The following is a 22625-nucleotide window of genomic DNA, read 5'->3' as shown; positions in this document are numbered from 1 at the left end:
ATTGTGATAAGTCCTTTATTTTCTGTAATGCAAAAATGTCATACATTCTGGATTCATTACAAATCAACTGAAATATTGCAAGCCTTTTATTATTTTAATATTGCTGATCATGGCTTACAGCTTAAGAAAACTCAAATATCCTATCTCAAAAAAATTTGAATATTCTGGGAATCTTAATATTAAACTGTAAGCCATAATCAGCAATATTAAAATAATAAAAGGCTTGCAATATTTCAGTTGATTTGTAATGAATCCAGAATGTATGACATTTTTGTTTTTTTTTAAATTGCATTACAGAAAATAAAGAACTTCATCACAATATTCTAATTTTCTGAGACAGTCCTGTATATGCAACCAATTGTACTAAATAGAAAGAACGCACCCCGTATTTAGGCCTACAAAGTTTAAAAACAACAAGTTTGAACACTTCATTCATGCACATTGAAAGAAAAACAAAGAGGACGACAAGACTTCCACTGTGTTGCTTTATTACCTTATTTGTGGAGATAACTTAATCAGGAAGCAAAAAAATATACCAGACAATAAAGTACTAAAAATCTGAGATAGAAATAACCCCCAGACAAACAACCCAGAGACGAGCCCCCCCTCCCTCCCCCGACCCCGCCCCGACCCCCAGCGCTGCGTCTACTCCCACCGCCGGCCTCTGGGTTTATGTGGCGTATCGCTTCGTCCACTGTTTGGCTGTTCGGTCATGTTCCGCTCTGTTAGTCGTGTACTGGGTGGCGATGCTTCCCACCAGGGGATCAGCTGGAAGGGAAACAAAAAACAAACCAGGTTTAAGTTAAGTTTATCTGCAGGTATATTAGAAGTCATAACAAAAAAGCTGAAGCAAGTGGAATAAGATAGCGGAATCTTGCCGCTCCAAGTGGCTGATAAAACCTTCAAGGCTATGGTCACACTGCCCACATCAGATTTTGACTATTTCCATTGTCGTAAACAGTGAGGCAAAAAAGTATTCTGTCAGCCACAAATTGTGCAAGTTCTCCCACTTAAAAAGATGAGAGGACTGTAATTTTCATCATAGGTAACTTCAACTATGAGAGACAGAATGGGGGGGAAAGAATCCAGGAAATCACATTGTAGGATTTTTACTGAATGAATTGGTAAATTCCTCGGTACAATACGTATTTGGTCACCTACAAACAAGCAAGATTTCTGGCTTTCAGACCTTTTACTTCTTCTTTAACCCTTGTGCTGTCTTTGGGTCAAAATGACCCAATTCTTCTATCATTCTTTCCTCCTGCCATGCTCTCCTTCCTTCTTCCTTTCCTCCTTTACTCCTTTTTCTTCCTACCTCCCTTTTGTCATTCGTTCCTTTATTACCTTCTTTGCTTTTCCTTCCTTCTTTCCTTCTTTCCTCCCTTCCATCTTTTCTCCCTTCCTTACTCCCTTTCCTACTTTTCTCCTTTCCGTATTCCCTTTCCTACTTCCTTCCTTCTTTTCTCCTTTCTCCATTCCTTCCATCTTTCCTCCCTTCCTTACTAGGCATGGGGCGATATACGATATTATCGTATATCGCGATAAAAAACGGCCGCGATAACGTTATCGTGGGGTACTGTAATTATCGCCAAATAAAATGTTTTTTTTTTTTTTGGTCACACAAGGCTACCAGCCAGGTAGAAGCCAGTGTTATTTTTTTCATGTATTTTATTAATATTATTTATTTAATATTTTTTCAGAGTGTAGTACAATCCGTGTGCATTTGACTACTGTGGCACTTTATTTTCACTCAATCTTTGTGTTGGCCATGCAGCTTTTGTTTTGTATACTACAGAGCAGTGCCTTTATTTTATTATTTTTCCAGAGAGCCGTACTAAGTAGCAGGCAGCCAGCCACTGTTAAAGTTTCAGAGAGTAATACAATCAGTGTGCATTTGGCTCTACTTTGTCACTTTATTTCTATTTGTCACTTATTTCTTTCGACTCTCAGGGAAGTATTTTCTTACAAAAAAAGAAAGTTCAAATAAGTACCAGTACCGGTACTATAGTTTACACTTTGTAATGCATAACATTTACAGTACACTATTTGTTCTCTACCTCAAGTGTCACTGTGTTGAGAATGATTTGAGAATAAATGTTCTGAAGGAACCAGTGGATCCACGGTTAGTGTTTTTCCTTGCATTTTAAGAATTTTATAAGCGACACGCTAATATCGTGATAATATCGTTATCGTGATATTTTTGTCCACTAATATCGTGATATGAAATTTTCATATCGTCCCATGCCTATTTCCTTACTCCCTTTCCCACTTCCTTCCATCTTTTCTCCCTTCACCCTCCCTTGACCCAAAGACAGCACAAGGGTTAAGAGGTTCCTCTGTCCTCCACTCGTTAGCTGTATTAATGGCACCTGTTTCAACTCGTTATCAGTATAAAAGACACCTGTCCACAACATCAAACAGTCACACTCCAAACTCCACTATGATCAAGACCAAAGAGCTGTCAAAGGATGTGAGAAACTAAATTGTAGAGCTGCACCAGCTGGGAAGACTGAATCTGCAATAGGTAAGCAGCTCGGTGTGAAGAAGTCAACGGTGGGAGCAATTATTAGAAACTGGAAGACACACAAGACCACTGATAATCTCCCTCCATCTGGGGCTCCACGCAAGATCTCACCCCGTGGGGGAAAAATGATCACAAGAACGGTGAGTAATATATACCTAGTAGATATACCTGTGATGGAAATTACAGGCCTTTCTTATCTTTTTAAGTGGGAGAACTTGCACAACTGGTGTCTGACTGAATACTTTTTTACCCCACTGTATTCTGAAAGTGATCAGATCAGGCCTGTCCTTGATGACGTTTCCACATCCACATGGTTGCCGTGGAAACCTTCACATGTACACTGAATGGAAACAACCCAAAATGGACAGTTGGGAACTGGTTTTACGGCAGTTGCAAAGGGTTATGCGGAGGCGTGGGTCCACCAGCTACAAGATAGCGCCAGAGATGGAGGAAACATCTGGGGACTGCTTTGACTTTTGACTTTCAGTTTGCGAAACAGGACCAGTCAGACAAGGACACATCTGTGAAGGAAGCTATTGGAAATGCATGTGAAACCCAAACATAAAGCCACATCCCTAAGACCCCCGTGTGGTTCAGATCTGAGTGGAGTAAAGTTGCTTTTGTCAACAAAAATTATGGCTAAATATCGCCGTCAAGGAACCTTTATCACCTGAGGAAAACATGACGCAACGAAAAGGCTGGTCATGTGACAATATTTAAATATATAATGCAATGTAGACGAATAAAAACGAGACTAAAATGTAGATTACAAAATAAAAACTCTGCTAAAATGTGTCTTCATTTTCGTTGACCAAAACGAGACGAAATGTTCTAACAAAGATCCTTAATCTCCATGTTTTCAGTAGTTTCCTCTGGTTTAGTTCTGCTGCTGGGTGACGTTAGTCCTCAATCCCAGTCGCTGCAGCGGGGAATCAGATCCAGAAGATGCAGCTGCAGAGTTAGAGGCTGATGCCGTTAACGCAGAGCTCTAGGTTCACGTCAATTAAGAACAAAGTTACAAAGAAAAACGTGGCAATCTTCTCTGGGGCTGGAGAAGAAGAAGATCCATCTTTGGAAACACTTTCCTACATAGACGTGGAAAAGAAAACCCAATGTGTCGTCGAAAAAGATGGGACAAATGCGGAAAAATAAATGTTGTAAACTCAAATTAGAGTCTTCTGTATCTGGAATGAATATTCTTGAATCTATAAGGTAACAATAATAAGATAACCTTGTTTGAATTGTAAAATGGGTTTGGCTAAATACAATCTTTGACTAAAACTAGACTAAAATGGTCCTGGACAATTCTGACTAAAATAAGACTAACATGCTCAGACTTTTAGTCGACTGAAACTTGACACGACTAAAAGGAGGTATGAACGTGACTAAAACTAGTAAAAACTAAATGATACTAAACTAAAATAGAACCCGTGATGGGTGATAAGAAACTAAAATGATAGCTTGACCCAAAGACTAGCCTTAAACTAAAATTGAAACAGGCTGCCAAAAAACACTAGACTGGAGTGAGGAAAGTAAGAAGAAAATATAAATCCATCCTGATATGCTAAAAATCTGATTCAGGCTCACCGTGTGAACACAGGCCTAAAGGCAGAGTGGATTTACGGTGTAAAAATGTGGCTCCACATCATCTTTTACAAGGGTGGCGTTACAGCCTCGTAAACCATGGACATGTTTTGCGATGTGAGGCACTTTACGGAGATTAAAATAGTAGTTCTTGGACACCACCTTGATCTAGACGTTTTGATTGTCACTATTAAGCACCGACTGAGCCGTCACCACGGTCTGGGTCCTACCTGGGTTGCAGTCTGTGAGCAGGGAGCAGATGGACAGCAGCACCTTGGAGATGGTGAGGGCGGGGCTCCAGTTGTCCTTCAGGATGTCCAGACAGATCACCCCCTGACTGTTGATGTTGCAGTGATAGATCCTCGTACGGAAGGTTACCTGCACACACAAACACTACGGAGTGAGGAAAGAACGATACATCTCACTAGTGTTGAATCCTGTCCTTCACCTGTCAAACCCAGTATAAAATCATCTTATTAAGTTTCTTTTATGGGGATTAACTGATTGGAACAACAGTTCAGGTTCAGGACATGAGACGTGATTGCTGTCAATACTGCGGTCAGAAGCGCCCCCTAGTGGCTGAACAGAGGAACTTCAAATGCAAACTCTCCCTCTCCTGAAAATGGAATCTGCTTTATCCATATAACCATCAACATTAAATAAAGACTTTCTTTATTTATGACTCAAAAGGCTTTTCCTTTTTATCCATCAGTGGCCACAGAGAGGAGGAAGAGCAGAGAAAGAAGAAAGACTTTCAGTAGTTTCATAGATTTATCCCCAGCACACGTACTGACGCAAGACTGAAAGCAAAACAGTTTTGTAACGACTTTGTTGAACATTACTGCAGGAATTCTGATGTTTATCAAATCACTGTAGGTTAAGATAAAGCAGATTTACCAGGACAACCTTTCACAACTTTGATTTCTGAGGTATTAAAAAAAAAAAAAGAAAAAAAAAAAGGGGAAATTCATTTTTTTTCCTCCCCTCTCTATTTGTGGGAATATATTTGATAAAAGTGGATGCAACTTCAAAAACTCTGTCCATATCTGAAAAAATGTCATCTTTATCTCCACCCACTTTCAAAACATGCTCTATTTAGTGTCAGAAAGATAAGAGTGAAACGCTTCTGCTCTAGTTTAACATTTAATTCCAATCAGAAGTTATCTAGTTTTCATAAAAAAATAAATAACCTTTACCAGAAGTTTGTGAATATATTTTATACCTTCAAAAGATATGACACATTAGTGTAACGGAGGATAAAACCCAAAAAGAAAGAAGTTCCTCACAGACAGACAGAAAACAGACTAAACAATAGAACCAGACCCTTTTGGTGATTAACAGATGTTGAATCTCACAGCCTAACTAATCATCTGCCGTATTAGTATTTCAAAAACATTTAAAATAAAAAAAGGGCTTTTTAAAAATCACAATGGTATCGAATCAGTTCTGAGAATGGGCCCGTACCCCAAACCCAGCCTTCATAACTACAACATGATCAAATGTGCAAATAAGTCAAATAAATATGTCAAATAAGCGCGGGTTTGAGTCCCGGCCTGTCGCTCTTTACTGCAATGTCTCCCCTTCTTTCTACCCGTTTCCTGTCTACCTACTTTCTAAATCAAGGCCAATGGTGCCACAAAAACCATGGTCCATTTATCAGTCTTTTCTGTATCTTTTATTTAGCCCATGCAAAACTCTTACAAATATTTGATTTGCATCTTTATTTTGCATTTCTTTTTAACAACTTGTTCTTCCGTCCCATTTTTCCTGTTGACGATGCCACTATCACTGTTATTAAGACATTCATTTTAATCCTGCAAGAAATGAGCACCAATTAAACAAAGAAATGTTATAACTGTGAAGAACTACACTCGCTACATAACTGGTAAAATGAATCCTTCGGGGAAAAAAACAAATGAAGCATTATTCATGCAGTCATGTGTGAAGAATGAAAATGTTTGTTGATCCTGAGTGTGCAGAAAATGGGTAATGAGCCACACAAAAACAAAACAAAGCTGCCTAATACGAAGCTTTGACTGCGTACATGACGGGAGGAAGTTGCACCGAGGAAGAAACAAATGCTGAGATAATGTTTGATAGTTAAACTGCTGCGTGACAAATTTCACTGCAAACGAAACACGCCCTGGTTATCAAACTGACCGAACGCGCAGATCTGCATGTGCATGTGGTTTCACACGAATCAGCTGTCTGATAACAGCGTTGTGCCGGAGGTGTTTGTGCATCGTCACTGAGCCCACCACCTCATTAACTTCAGCACAACACCAGGGTTTGCTCTTGCTCTGCAGCTCCATGGCTCTCGTCCCAGAGCAACACTTGGGCCTGTACGCTACTGGGCCTTAACGATTTTTGCCAAAATCAATACGCAGTACAGGGATTGCAATTATTCTGACAAATGTTGTGATTGGATTTGCAAATATCAAGCTCAAATTCAGTCACTGACCTGTGGATTTTACATGAATTTGTCATTTTTATACAGATTCTTCAGCATTTTTCATTTAAATATATTCCCATGTGCTTTAAAATACGACATGTAGTATTTAGGTGGGATGTTTGTTGGTGGTATTCATCAGCAAAGATCACCATCTCCTAAGTGGTGCAGCAGAAATAATATAAATATTTTTGTAAATATTTTTTGGTGTTTACTATTTTTTTTTTCTTCTCTTGTACATACTCTTTTCTACTTTTTATATTGCTTTTTTTATTATTTAACTATTTATTGGTTATTTTTATTTAAAATTTTTTGTATAAACCGTTGAGCGTGTGTGTGTTTTGGCTGCTGCACGACTGAATTTCTCCTCTGGGAGATCAATAAAGTCTTCTATTCTATTCTAATAGTTGTTTTAAATCTACAAACAGCAAGTAAAGCATCATAGATAAATAAAGTCGGTGATACAGACTGACGCTGTTACTTGAAACAAACAGGAGCTGAACTAAAGCTACAAATACAACCTGATTTGTCATTTTTAACTGAAATTACACAATTTTGTCATTTTGAAAAACAGAGATTCTTCTGCTGAAAGTGATCGGTGAGGATGCAGGAATGATTGAATCGTCCGACTTGATCACAAACCAACTGCGGAGACATAAAATTCCACATTGTTTAGCTTCATGTCCATTTTTTTTTTTTGCAAAAAATTGTGGTAGGATAACTTAATAAAAAATATGAGTCGCTTCCAATATCTGCATTTACACTAGTTACTAGCAGGAGAAACAAGCCAAGGCCCGGGGAAAGTCAGGTGGAGTGTTTAAGTCGCATTAACAGGGTAAACCCAATCCGTCTGATTTAACGGCAGACGCAGGTGCACCTAACTAATTCATATCTGATTTAATTTCATGTGTTAACATAGCCTGAAACCGATATTTACTGCTTACATGTTCCTTTTCAGGGGAAAGCATCATGGCACAGTCCACCCTTTTCTGCTCTTCCTTTCCTTTATCAAATCCCAAATGCCTCCAGGAGACGAGTCCTGCTGTTTAACCCGGGCGTCTGGGTTAAACAGCCCGTTCGGCTGGAGATAATTAAACGTTGTGCTTCTCGTCCACCTGTCTAGACTCTGGTCATTTTTGACTGGTTTATCGTGACCAGCACATGAAGAGGATGGCACTTCTCAAGGGAGGCCATGACTAACACAACTAAGATCATAACTAAAGGCTGAATTAAGCTTCTGCGTCACACCGACGCAGAGCACACGCCCCAGCCGTGATGCCGTGCTGAACCCTTCAGAGTTCTCCGTCTCTCCGTTTGGTCGTGGTGCAGTACCCCCCGTGGCCACTAGTTAGCGATCTTTTTCTGAATGGTTTATCCGACTTTTTCCGGTCACAGTAAATCAAAGAGATAATAAGGACAACTATTGTGCAAAAAACCAAAACAAAAAAAATCACATATAAACGAAGAAAAGAGCCCTGGAAGTTCACTACTGATTCAAACCGGAAACCGGAAATGCTTCACTTTCAAACGAACCAATCACAGCCCTCTCCGTCTGCGTGTGGTCTGCGTCTCCTCGACGCGTAGTTACAATTTTCAGGAGGTGCACGTCAGTGACGGCGCAGGTGACGGCGTGTCCTCTGCGTCGATCCAAACCACACGCCGTAGGCACGGCGTCATTTTGACGCAGAAGCATAACTGAGCCTTAAGACATAATGACCCAACAATAACAAGCAGGTATGTTTTAATTGCAGGTAAGAACAATTGCATAAAGTGTAATTTAACAGCAACTAGTGTTTTTGTCAGCCTGTTTCAGTTTTAGTCTAGTCTTTGTGTCAAGCTATCATTTTAGTTTTTATTAGTTTTAGTCACGTTCATTCTCCTTCTCCAGGACCATTTTAGTCTCGTTTTAGTCAAACATTGTATTTAGCCAAACCCATTTTACAATTCAAACAAGGTTATCTTATTATTATATTATTGTTACCTTATAGACTCAAGAATACATTCATTCCAGATACAGAAGACTCTAATTTGAGTTTACAACATATTTATCTTGACAAAAGCAACTTTAACAGCAATCTTTGTGATTTATTAATCAAGTATATTCAGCCCTCATCTGTGCTAATAGAGGATAATACAAAAAGATGGTTGGATACTTTGGGGAAAGTTTTCCATCTGCCCGTCTGTTTCACACACAGTATCCCATAATGCAATGTGCATGACAGCAAAAGCTGCAGCGGTCATGCGGTCAGCGTCTGATTATACTGTAGAATAATTTATGTCATAGTGGGGACACTGCATCCCAACGACGACTGCATACCAACACATGCAGTTTCTGGTTTTGAAAACCTGCTACATTTACGTTCCCTAAAGCTCGAGTTTTGTCAAAATAAAAGCATCCCTTCATTGTTTGCAGAGAAGCTGAGTCACGTTCATACATGTTGTCAGTTTGGTTGTCAGCAAGTTTTCTGCATTGCAGAGCTCTGATGTCTGAACTTATTACACACACGTCGGTAAACCACACCAGGAGATTAACTCCAGCTCATGTCACAACACACAGGAGCGTCAAGTAAAGTTGCTTTTCTCAACGAAAATTACCGTATGACTAAATATCGTCATCAACGAACCCTTATCACCTGAGGAAAACGAGACGAGACTCAACGAAAATAATGGTCCTGTGACGATAACGATAAATATATAATGCAATATCGTAGAGTAATAAAGACGAGACTAAAATGTAGATTACAAAATGAAGACTCTGCTAAAATGTGTCTTCATTTTCGTTGACCAAAACGAGACAAAATGTTCTACCAAAGGTCCTTAATGTCCATGTTTTCAGTAGTTTCCTCTGGTTTAGTTCTGCTGCTGGGTGACGTCACGTCCTCAATTTCAGTCGCTGCAGTGGGGAATCAGATCCAGAAGATGCAGCTGCAGAGTTAGAGGCTGATGCCGTTAACGCAGAGCTCTAGGTTCACGTACATTAAAAACAAAGTTACATAGAGAAACGCAGGGATCTGCTCTGGGGCTGGAGAAGAAGAAGAAGATCCATCTTTGGATACACTTTCCTACATAGACGTGGAAAAGAAAACCCAATGTGTCGTGGAAAAAGAGTCTATAACAGGGCTCGGCAACCCGTGGCTCTTTAGCGCTGCCCTAGTGGCTCCTGGAGCTTTTTCAAAAATGTTTGACTTTTTTTTTTTCTTTCTTTTTTTTATTCTTTTTTTCCTTTTTCTCTTTTTTTAATCTCAACATTTCAACTTTTTTCTCAACATTCCGACTTTTTTCTTGAGATTTGGATTTTTTTCTCGACATTTCTGCTTTTTTCACAAAATATTGACTATTTCCTCGACTTTTTTCTCAACATTTCGACTTTTTTCTTAAGATTGTACTTCAACATTAATCTCGACATTTCGACTTTTTTCTCGACATTTCAATTTTTTCTCGACATTTCGATTTTTTTCTCGAAGTGCATAATGAAAAAAAAATGTTCCCCCAGTTCTAACTAATATAGAAACATGCAGCATGTGTTGTCTTCATTCTAAGGCTGATACAAGACTTTTCATTTTTGCGGCTCGAGACATATTTGTTTTTTGTGTTTTTGGTCCAACACGGCTCTTTCAACATTTTGGGTTGCCGACCCCTGGTCTATAAGGTAACAATAATATAATAATAAGAAACCTTGTTTGAATTATAAAATGGGTTTGGCTAAATTCAATCTTTGACTAAAACGAGACTAAAATGCTCAGATTTTTAGTCGACTGAAATTTGACATGACTAAAAGGAGAATGAATGTGACTAAAACTAATAAAAACTAAAATGATAGTTTGACCCAAAGACTAGACTAAAACTAAAATTGAAACAGGCTGACAAAAAAAACACCAGTCAAGTCTACACTTTAAAATGCGAGTAGTTTTTGACTTATTTGTCAGTGTTGTGGGTTTGTTATTGAAACTAGATTTGTTCTCTCTCACATCCCACTTGTCTTTGGCTAAAAAAAAACTGTTACCACCGACTGACACCATATGCCGTTTTCCCCCTCAGCTGCGTTCAGACTGAAGCCTCGGCGTGTCGGCTGAGCTCACAGACGGGCTCATCCAGTACCTTGGGGGGTTTGAAGGGGTAGTCTGGTGTGAAGGCGATGTCCAGGAAGAAGACGCCGCCCTCGTACACGGAGCCCGGCGGTCCCAGGATGGTCGACCTCCACTCATAGATGTTGTCTCCTTTGGGGCCAGCGCTGCAGACACAAGTATTACACTCACTCACAACCACACAGTAATTCATAAGAAGCACTGAAACTAGAGTCCTAGAAGGTTCATTTAAATACATTCCTATGGGCTTTAAAATACGTGACATGTAGTATTTAGATGGGATGTTTGTCTGTGGTATTCATCAGCAAAGATCACCGTCTCCTAAGTGGTGCAGCAGAAATAACATCACTGTTACAAAGCTGTTTTAAATCAACAAACAGGGAAAACAAACAGCAAGTAAAGCATCATAAATAAATAAAGTCATTGGTGCAGACTGATGCAGTTACTTGAAACAGACAGGAGCTGAGCTAAAGCTACAAATACCCCCTGATTTGTCATTTTTAACTGAAATTACACAAATAAACTAAATAACTCTGCAGATTGCTGATCAAACAAACAAGCGTAGGACATTTTCCCTTCATAAGAAGAGCTGTTGGAATCCTTTTTTGTCTTGGGTTTCTTTCTCGTGAGACCAAGTTCAAAGCACATCTCCTCCGAGGCGTCTGTGCGTCATGATCTGTAATCTCTATTGATTTTTCCTTGAAGCAGAACATGTGGGCATGAACCCCACAGGGAGACGAGGTCATGAATATCAGTCGTGATAGTATTGATTGCGCTCTTCTATTTGTTTTTGATCAGAGTTGAAGCAGATGTTTGGCAGCTTCCTTGTAAATCACTACAGAGTAAAAAAATCAACAATCTGAGCTCATTAACTGGATAAAAAGACGTGACTGGAAATGTGACGGATGAAAACCTTCATTACAGGGACGGATTCAACTTCCAAGTGGCTGGGTTTAATAATATCGCACTTCCATCACACGGCGATAGCCAGCCTAAGTACCACTCAACCACATCTGTGACAATCAGCTACGCTGGATTTAGGAAGGCACAAACCTTCTCTGTAATTTAAAGCAGAATAATAAATGCTTTCACACAGTTGTACAGCAGCCACCTCTGCCAGAACTGTAAATCGTGTTCAAAAAGGGAGGTTTAAAATAGCCAGGCGGCTTCTGTAACGTGTGAATTGGAAGATGCAGATACAGAACCACAAAGTCACCACATCAGTATCTTAATGAGGACGACTTTGTTAAGCAACAACAGAACAATTGCTGGATACATTTAGTTATTAGTCAGGGGGCAAACCCTAAGATTGATAACTCTGCTCACGCTTCTGGGTAAAGTTTGACAACCTTATTTTTTTGTTAGAAGGAACCCCTAGGAGGAATAATAGGGGTGTTGTCATCTTGGATTGTTTTGCTGATGACCATTCATGCATATGGTCACAATAATGGTCAAAATGTACAGTTTATGCAAAATCTTCAATGTTCAAGATTTTATATTTAGGGAAATGGATAAAACATCAATTGAAAAACTTTTTTTTATTGTATTGCTATATTTTGTCCAATATTGGTTAAAAAATATGACTTTTTTTATAGGCGTTTTTAACACACACACATAATAAGCACATTTTTTTTAACAGTGAAACACATTTTCTATGAAATCCTGTGTCAAAAATATTTATAAAAAAGTTATATTTTCTATCCAATATTGGCTAAAATATTACAATATGATTCATAAAGGCTTTTTTAGTATTGTTTTATCTATTTCCTTAGATATACAATGTTTTAATCTTGACAATTATGCATACAAATTGTACAGGTTGACCAAAACTGACCATATGCCTGAATTGAGAACTTGAATATTCTAGCGTCTCTAGTGGTCACCAGCTAAATAATTCAAGATGACGACACCCCTAAAATTCCTTCTATAGATTTGTTCTAACAAAAAAAATAGGTTGTCAAACTTTACCCAGACATGTGAGCAAAAGTCTTAACGGAGGCTCTTTTCTAAAGTTGCCCCTTGACTATATTGTTCTAAACCCTTTTAAAGTCTGCCTCCTCTAATTAAGGACGAGAAAAAAGAGCTTTGTTAAAGATGCAACTATATTTGTTTGTGTTGTGTGCTTCAGTGACGTCAAGCATCTGCTTTTTTACAAACTGGGTGATTTAGAAAAGACGGCAACTACCGGCCACAGAGTGAAATACAACTGCCTCTCAAGCAGAACATGCCTGAGAAGTTGTGGTTTCACGCTTGAGAATTAAGCTAATGAAACGGAGGGGGGAGTAAAAACATGGTAATAAAACTGATTGCTCCCCAATTATACAAAGTGTTCATTTTCGGGATGGTCTGTGCTCTTGACGTTGCCCATTTGATCTTGGAGGCCACATGGAAGAGATTACTCTTCTTTCTTTTCATAAGGAGGCCAGAAGCTGAGAGTTTCACTGATTTGCTTGAGGACTCCACAGGGGGGCAACACTTTCTGCAACACAATCTTGAACTCAGCCCCGTCTCGTTCTCAAGAACAGACTTTTTAAATTGCAGCTTTACAGTGAGAAAGCTGAACCAAGTTCTTAAAGAAACCTTTTGGAGGTAAATCAACTCCAGGAAAGAGTGTACATTTCTGTCACGGACCAAAACAGCTCAACTCTAAACAGTTTTGATTGAGAAGTGTTTGCAACAAATGGCGATTAATTTAAGCACTTTGGGCCACTTGACCTACATAAAAGTAAATAGCTATTTAAAGCCTCTGAAAGGACTTAGAAATGTTATTCCACTTAAATGATCAACTTTAACCCGTATGTCAAGCATGGTCAAACTAAGTACTGTTTAATTATAGACTAATGTTTCCTTACTTAGTGATGTTATGTGAGTGAGATGAGGATTTACTAAGTGATTAAAGGTATTGACACTTTCATTGAGGCGCTGCACTGTTATGTTATTATGTCACTAACCAAATTTTTCTGTTTATCGTTGATACTAACCTGCCTTTTTGGGCACCAACTAACTATCTCAACAAGGAAAAAAAAAGTGAGGTGATAATTGTTGCATTGATGAGTACATCACAGAAACAGAAAGTTAACTGCTATTACAGAAGCAGTAAAACCCACCTGCAGTTGGGTGGAGGGTCCAGAGTGATGTCGGCCAGCTCTTTCTGAATCCTGCACACATGAGAAGTGAGAAGAATCACAGATTTACCAAAAAAGTCAAAATATTCACACTTCAGTCTCTCAAATGTTATGACTCAGGCTGACAAAGTTAACGCCATTATATATTTTTTTCAGAGGTGTCAAGTAACGAAGTACAAATACTTTGTTACCTTACTTAAGTAGAAATTTTGGTTATCTATACTTCACTGGAGCAATTATTTTTCAGATTACTTTTTACTTTTACTCCTTACATTTTCACACAATTATCTGTACTTTTTACTCCTTACATTTTAAAAACAGCCTCGTTACTGTATTTCATTTCAACAAAAACTATCCAGTTAAATTGCTCCATCCGGATAGAGTGAATTTGGTTGTGGTTGTTTCAGATGTTCTTGTCCAGTTTTGTTCTTACATCCGTTCCCTCAGATTCCTGCAACTAAACTTGGATGTACATTCCAATAAAGGTTAGGATAAATGATAACATGCCTCTGAAGTTTGACTTTTTGCACCATTACAATACTTAGGCAACTAGTCATCATATCTGCTGCTCTCTGAAACACATGTTAATGCTCAATAGTACACATATATGGTTCTTTAATATATTTGCATTATACTAAGATGCATTAATTTTCAATGGCTTTTGTCCTTAATGGTTTTTTTCCCCCTTACATTACTTTTACTTTTATACTTTAAGTAGTTTTGAAACCAGTACTTTTATACTTTTACTTGAGTAAAAAACTTGAGTTGATACTTCAACTTCTGCAGGAGTATTTTTAAACTCTAGTATCTATACTTCTACCTGAGTAATGAATGTGAATACTTTTGACACCTCTGATTTTTTTATATTAGTTTCTTAAAAAGCGAGATTAATGCATCAACGTTTCGGTAAATATGATCAAAGTTAGCTGTCGCTACAAACTCTTTCAACCGACCCACATCGGAGGAGCTGCAGAGCTGCCAGTGGACGTTTACAGCAGAACCGGCAGCAAAAGCAGAAATTACTGCTGCGTTTAGTCGACGTTGGGTTGATTTACACTGCAGTTTAAGAGGTGATGATGGCTAGCCATTGGCTGAGCCAACTGTCAATCAAAAGGTTACGCCTCATGTTATAAGTACATTTGTTTCATTAAGAAAATTAACCCCCCTCAGAGGTGTCATGGAAGTGAATTCAAACAGTAAAACCAAGGGTTTTTTTTTTTTAACCAGGCTGTAAATGTGTTGATTTAAAAACTGCTTAAAAACAACAGGGGATTTTTTTTTAATTGGACATTATTTTGTGTCAGAATTACTCAGATAAACATCAGTTGTTGCTTGCTGGACTGAAGTTTGTCCCCTCTAGACTTTCAAGACATGTTTTTGACATAACAACAAAAAACATTTGTTCAAAGCAAGGATAATTATCTGCTCCTGTATCATGACAATTTAAGATTAAAAATATTGTTTTTTTAACAGAACATTCAAAAAGTGAGCTTGATTGCAATTAATAGCAAGTCAACAATGAAAATCTTTTGATTAAATCGCAATTAAAGAATTAAATCAATTGACAGCTCTAGTTTTTACAAAACGGTGATTTAGATGCCATGATGCTCAGTTAACCCTATATAAATTATTTGCTTAGACAGAAGTCAATATTTAGGATTGTGTAAAAAAAAAATAAAAAATTAACAAAGGATAGTGGGTGGGGGGAAAAGGGATAATTCAATTCAGGTTTATATCGCCTAATCACGACAATGTCATTGCAAGGCACTTCAAAAATGCAATGCAATTCACTCCAGTTTGGTCCAGTTAATATAAAAGTCAATAACAATAAATGCCAAGCTAAAACATAACATACAAAGAAAAGGGACATTTTGTACTCCTTTGCAGCATAGCCTACCTTCAAGTAAGTAAGTTATGGTCTATAAAAGCTCGTGTCTGAGTTGAAATTACCTACAATTACCAACAATCCATCACTTCTCTTTCTGACATCTGAATCATGATGCCAGAAAAACATTCTTCAGCATTTTACAGGGGGTGCTTTGGGTAACTTTCTTATTTCATGTCCCACCCAGCTTCATAAAACTTAAATGAGAGTTAGTGTAACAAAATTTCCTTTAGGGGATTAATAAAATATTATTGAACTGAAGCGGATTATTCATGGCTGCACTATGGTGTCACATTCATCTATAACTGGATTTTATATTGATATTAAAGTAGTTTATGTCCTATAAACGGGCATTTCAAACAAATACAACAGTAATACAACCAACTGTTTCATACATTAAGAAACGGGTTTGCTGAACTTTATGAAACCACAATTACAGAGTTTTGAACATACAGCTGATGGCAGTTTTGCTCGGCTTTATTCGTTTAAAGACCTTCCAGATCTCTGCATCTTTCCCCCATAAAACAGGGTTTATTTCATGGCTTGTGAACCTTGTGTTTGTGTGGTCCAGGAGTTGGCAAACAACCAAGCACATTACTTCTATTGCAGTGTTGATAATGCATTACTATCAGGTGCTGCTCTTAACAAGATTGTCACATAAAGCATTTTATTTCTTATAATTAAAGACCGTTTGAAAATATATTGCCTATACCATTCTTTTTTTTCCTTCAGCTTAGAATCAGGAGAGGAAGAAATATTGGGAACCCGTTGCTACATGATCTGAGGTTTTATTTTTACCTTTTGGCACTGGTGGAAAGCAGCTTGGAGGTCTTGCTCATGCTGGCTTTGCTTTCCCGTTTCTTCTTGCAAGATGTGTCTTTTTGTCTGTTTTGGCTGGAGGAAGGTGGCGACGAGGAAGAGCTGGTGCTGGCACGAGAATCCTCATCCGACATACCGGTTTGGATTAGAGAAGAGTCGTGACCTGAGGAAGAAAGAGGGAAGACAAGAAACACAGATTCAGCGAAAGCACTGGTACAGGAAACGGAGCACTTTCAGAGTGGTTTCTAACCAGAGCCAACACGGCAACTGCTCGGCCGTGACAGTCAATATTTCATTTGCATTTTGAAACATCGCAGTAGAAAAGGATTCACATGGATGAGAAAAACGCTCCCCAGACAATGTCAACAGTTTTTGAAGCTTGCTTCAGATAGTTTCTGGATTATACATGCATAAAATAAAATAAAAACACACAGCAGGGGTCTTCAAGTCCAGTCCTCGAAACATGACGTCCTGCATATTTTAGATGCTTCCCTGCTCCAACATACCCTGATAGAAATGATTGTGTCATTAACAGACTAGTGCAGACTTTCATGACAAGCTGATGATGGTCCATTAATTTTAATCTGGTGTGCTGATGCAAGGAGACATCTAAAATATGCAAGACACCGGCCCTTCGGGACCAGACTTGAAGAGCTCTGGTATATATTAAAGACACCACGTAGTAATTCCCCTTGTCACCACACATGAGCAGTATAACAACAAAGTCCATGTTAAATCTTGGCTTAACGTATACCGGGAATGTGTCCTCAGTAGTGATGCACCAAAATGAAAATTTGTGGCCGAAACCGAAAATAATAATAAACACTTGGCCGAATACCGAACAATACCGAACATGGTTCTTCAGCAGTTTTTCATTTATTTTGCCAATGTTTTCACCATTGCATGAATCAAATAAATTTGATTTAGGCATGCTTTTCAAAATTACAAGGTAGAAAATATTTATTGAACATAAACATAAATTACATTTTTTTAATTTCCCAGCATTATGTTGTTTTGGTTCCACCTCCTGGTGAATGTTAGGTAAAATTCTTATGGGGTTAGTTTTTGGTTGGCCAACGATTTATGTAGTGCGCAACGTTACGGGACGCAGCGGCCAGTCTATTTCCTTATTTTACAACGCCGTTATTAATTGTTCGGTTTTTTTCCCACTTATTCCACCGAACACCGAAAGTGTTTTTTTTTGCCATTTTCGGCCGAACAATTTCGGTTACCGAACAATCGGTGCATCACTAGTCCTCAGCATCACCGTCCATTCATACTGAGTTACATGATGTCAAACATTTGACTCTTCAATGCAAGTGTAAGCCAATCAAATTGTGGCTGTTGCAACCCAACGAAAATCGAGGGGGTGAGACAGTTTTAAAGTATGTGGCTTATTTGTGTAGCCAGCATGAAGAAATCTGATTGGCTGTTTATGGTATAACGAAGGCATATCAGAAGTCTTGATGACCCTGCGGTGAGACTACAAATTTCACCTCTAATGGTACAAAGTGGTATTAAAAGACCAGCCAGGTCACCCCCACCTATTAAAACAGAACTGTAAGTGGTCATTTTGTCAGTACAGCAGATTTACAAAACGCCCTGTAATCAGAGAATAGCATAGCTTTAAAATATTGATGTCCCATCACTTTTTTAGTGATAGGACCAGTTTTATATGACTTATCAAAAGGGAAATTAGCTGTTTGGGAGTTTTTTCCAAGTGCCAAACAAACACAGATGGTAAGGTAATTGAAAAAGCAAGACAGACTGACAGACTGACAAAGACCAGTTCCCAGAAAGTGCAACATCTGCCAAATCCACAGTGGTGGTAGATGTCTGTCTGCAGCCATCTACAGTTAGTGTGTCTCGCTCTGGTGAAATAAGCTAACAGCCTTTTATCAAGCCAAATATATTGGCTCAAAGTGGAGATGAGGATAGACACACACAATAATAAGTTTCAGTGATATTAAGTCATCTCCTTGAACACGATGATTAAATTCAGCTTTAGTTTTCCACCACTGTGCCCATCTGACAAATCTCACTTTTCTTAAACCGGCTCCGGGCTTTCTGGTGTTTCAGCTGATTGTTTGCCATGTGTGCAAACACTATTTTCTCTTTGCACAACACACAATATGTGTAAACAAACATGCGTACACACTTTCTCCATATGCATTCATGCAAGGCAACACTAAAATAAAAAGGGAACTCCTGCGTTCATTTCTGACCAATGAGAGAACAGTTGGTTCATGGATGGCATTTGTTAACAGCTTTGAACCGCTACAGACGGTGCCTTGTGAACAACGTGAACAAACGAAAAACTAAACAACTGTATCGATTTGGCCCCTGAATTGGAACAAAACAAATGGGCCACAGGTCTGAAAGCACCGTCAATTACAAAAAAATATTGAATAAGTTCCTCTGCCTCGAATCTTGTTTAAATAAAAAATAAAATTTAAAATTCACGTTTCGCAGGGATTCTTTTTAATGTGACACAACCTGCTAAAACGCACGTGTCCCTTATAAAGTGGAAGAAGATGGCGTTGCGCTTTTGGTAAAGTGTACGAACAGTTTAGCTGTACAGACGCCGGCCGTGTATATACATAAAGCAGTGTAAATACACCGGATTTAGCATGAACCTTTTAATTTATGTAGGCTATTGTCCAACTCGGTGCAGCGGAATTTAATTTTACTACACTACAACTAATTCATGCATGAATGTATATATTAGAAACAAATTTATGCATGAATGTATATATTAGATAGTAATTTATGCATGAATGTATATATTAGAAACACATTTATGCATGAATGTATATATTGGAAACTAATTTATGCTGGAATGTATATATTAGATAGTAATTTATGCATGAATGTATATATTAGAAACTAATGTATGCAGGAATGATTAGAAACAAATGCAGGAATGTATATATTCGAAACTAATTTATGCTGGAATATATACATTGGAAACTAATTTATGCATGAATGTATATATTGGAAACTAATTTATGCATGAATGTATATATTGGAAACTAATTTATACAAGAATGTATATATTACAAACACATTTATGCAGGAATGTATATATTGGAAACTAATTAATGCTGGAATGTATATATTAGATAGTAATTTATGCATTAATTTATGCATGAATGTATATATTAGAAACTACTGTATGCAGGAATGATTAGAAACAAATGCAGGAATGTATATATTAGAAACTAATTTATGCATGAATGTATATATTGGAAACTAATTTATGCATGAATGTATATATTGGAAACTAATTTATGCATGAATGTATATATTGGAAACTAATTTATGCATGAATGTATATATTGGAAACTAATTTATACAAGAATGTATATATTGGAAACTAATTTATGCATGAATGTATATATTGGAAACTAATTTATGCATGAATGTATATATTGGAAACTAATTTATACAAGAATGTATATATTGGAAACTAATTTATGCAAGAATGTATATATTGGAAACTAATTCATGCAAGAATGTATATATTGGAAACTAATAATGTATACATTATAAAACTAATTTATGCTGGAATGTATACATTAGAAACTAATTCATGCATGAATGAATACATTTGAAACTAATGTATGCATGAATGTATATTATAAATTATTTTATGCATGTGTATGCATTTTAAACAAATGTATGCATGAATGTATATATATATTAAACTAATTTATGCAGGAATGTAAATATTAGAAATTAATTAATGTATGCATTCATGTAAATATTACAAAACACATTTATGCATGAATGTATATATTAGAGTAATTGATGCATTAATTTATGCATGAATGTATACGTGTAAACTAATTTATGTACGAATGTGTTAATCCAAATTCTGTCAACCCCCTACCAGAACTTTATCCTACTTTCACCCCTGTTTATAGATAAAAAAAAAGAAATAGCACATTAAACCTATGACTGACATTTTTAGGTCTCGTTTCCCCAATTGCGGTCGATCTCGCGAGAAGTCATTAAATCCGCGATTTGGCCTCTGCGCGTTCCTCACATTAGCCAGCGGTGCTGGGTTAATTTCTGCATTAAAGTTGACCATTTCAACGTTATAAACACAGTTTAATCCCGATAATTCCTTCACATTAGTTAGTCCAGCGCATCCTGGGTGTGATAGGTGCTAACACCCCCCATCTCCCTCATCCTCAGGCCCTGCGACACAACCGATGGAAACTCATATAAATACACCCTTTGATTTATAATAACTACATATTACTACAACGCAACCCCGTATTAAGAATGATCTATATCCATATAAATGCAGACCTGACTCGTCCGCAGCGTGGGGGTTATAAACAGATCCCCCGGTCCAGCACATAGCCGGAGCCCTTCCCCCCCGGGCCCGGCTAAACCCTGGCCGCCCTGTTTGTTTGTCTGTTCAGCTCAAAACACTAACGAACCCCCCGTCCGGCCCGGTGAGACCCGGACCCGCCGGTGCTGACGCCCTGCCCGGTGCCCGGGGAGACCTACCCGCTCTATTGTGTCCGGACCTCCGCCACCGTCAGGCTGGCTGGTGCCTGTCCCCTCTGCGGAACGGAAGTGGCCGGAGACGAGACGAGGAGAGGAGAGGAGAGGAGAGGAGAGAGGAGGAGAGGCTGGAAACTATTATTAATATATTTAAATATAAGTCTGGGGAACTATTATTAATATATATATGTAGATACAAGTCTGGGAAACACTATTATTAATATATATAAATATATATAAGTCTGGAAAATACTAATATATATACATATATATACAAGTCTGGAAAACACTATTATTAATATATTTAAATATAAGTCTGGGAAACTATATATATATATGTAGATACAAGTCTGGGAAACACTTTAATATATATACATATATTTATAAGTCTGGGAAACACTATTAATATATATAAATATATATACAAGTCTGGGAAACACTATTATTAATATATGTATATACAAGTCTGGGAAACATTATTATTAATATATATACAAGTCTGGAAAACACTATTATTAATATATATAAATATATATACAAGTCTGGGAAACACTATATATATATAAATATGTACAAGTCTGGGAAACACTATTATTAATATATATAAATATAAGTCTGGAAAACACTATTAATATATATACATATATATACAAGTCTGGAAAACACTATTATTAATATATATAAATATATATATAAGTCTGGGAAACACTATTAATATATGTATATATATATATACATATATATATGTATATATGAGTCGGGAAAACACTCTTATTAACATATATACATATAACTGTATATATAAGTCTGGAAAACACTTATTTATATATATATATATATATATATATATATATATATATATATATATATATATATATATACATACACATACATTCATGCATAGATTAGTTTCTAATGTATGCATTCATGCATCAATTACTTTCTAACGTATACAATCATGCATAAATTACTTTCTAATACATACATTCATGCATACATTACTTTCTAGCATCAATTAGTTTCTGATATATACATTTGTGCATAAATTAGTTTGATATATACATTCATGCATAGTTTCTAATATATACTGTACATTCATGCATTGATTTCGTTCTAATATATACCTTCCTTCGTGCATAAATTAGTTTGATATATACATTTATGCATGAATTAGTTTCTAATATATACATTTATGCATACATTAGTTTCTAATATATACATTCAGGCATAAATTATGCATAATACGTTTCTGATGTAGAGGTCAAAACAATCAGTATGTGTGGGGAGGTTATGAAAAGGCGGCCACGTGTCTGCAATACTAGAATCATTAAAAAAAACAAAAAACAATCTGGTATTTATTTAGTAATCGTCGGCTATGACTCAGTTGCTGTTTCACCAGCCACTGAAACTTGAATAAATATCCTCTGCTATAACTGACCACATTGACAATAAGAATTACTCATGAGGTTTAACTGTATGCTCATGACATTCAAATGTAATTTTCAGTTTCAGTTTGCAAAATATTGACAGACGTGTTTGTTTTTTTAATTTGCATTTTCTGCTGTTATTATTGTGCACACAGATAGTTTCAGATCTCATTATTTTCTTTGACACTTACTTTCATGTCATGCATCAG

At 37.2% G+C, this 22625-nt stretch overlaps 1 protein-coding gene across 1 annotated transcript; it reads right to left on the bottom strand.

Annotated features, from left to right (window-relative positions):
- Window positions 1–471: 471 nt before the first annotated feature.
- On the bottom strand, window positions 472–21106 carry LOC133439474 (ubiquitin-conjugating enzyme E2 E1). The gene is made up of 6 exons (XM_061717484.1): window positions 20993–21106; window positions 16451–16634; window positions 13750–13800; window positions 10656–10788; window positions 4339–4486; window positions 472–768 (listed from the first exon to the last, which is right to left on the bottom strand). The coding sequence occupies exons 2-6, from the start codon at window positions 16603–16605 to the stop codon at window positions 671–673; spliced, it is 585 nt and encodes a 194-aa protein (XP_061573468.1). The 5' UTR covers window positions 16606–16634; window positions 20993–21106; the 3' UTR covers window positions 472–670.
- Window positions 21107–22625: the final 1519 nt, after the last annotated feature.

Source organism: Cololabis saira, chromosome 3 (genome assembly GCF_033807715.1).
Source record: "Cololabis saira isolate AMF1-May2022 chromosome 3, fColSai1.1, whole genome shotgun sequence".
Lineage (NCBI taxonomy): Eukaryota > Metazoa > Chordata > Actinopteri > Beloniformes > Belonidae > Cololabis > Cololabis saira.
This window is presented reverse-complemented; position numbering and strand designations above follow the sequence as displayed.

Coding starts and splice junctions, on each gene's coding strand:
- LOC133439474 (XM_061717484.1), bottom strand. CDS start 16,605: ATGTCGGATGAGGATTCTCGTGCCAGCACCAGCTCTTCCTCGTCGCCA. Junction 13,801..16,450: donor CTTTCCACCAGTGCCAAAAG/GTAAAAATAAAA, acceptor TCATGTGTGCAG/GATTCAGAAAGAGCTGGCCG. Junction 769..4,338: donor GCTCACAGACTGCAACCCAG/GTAGGACCCAGA, acceptor TTTCCCTTCCAG/CTGATCCCCTGGTGGGAAGC.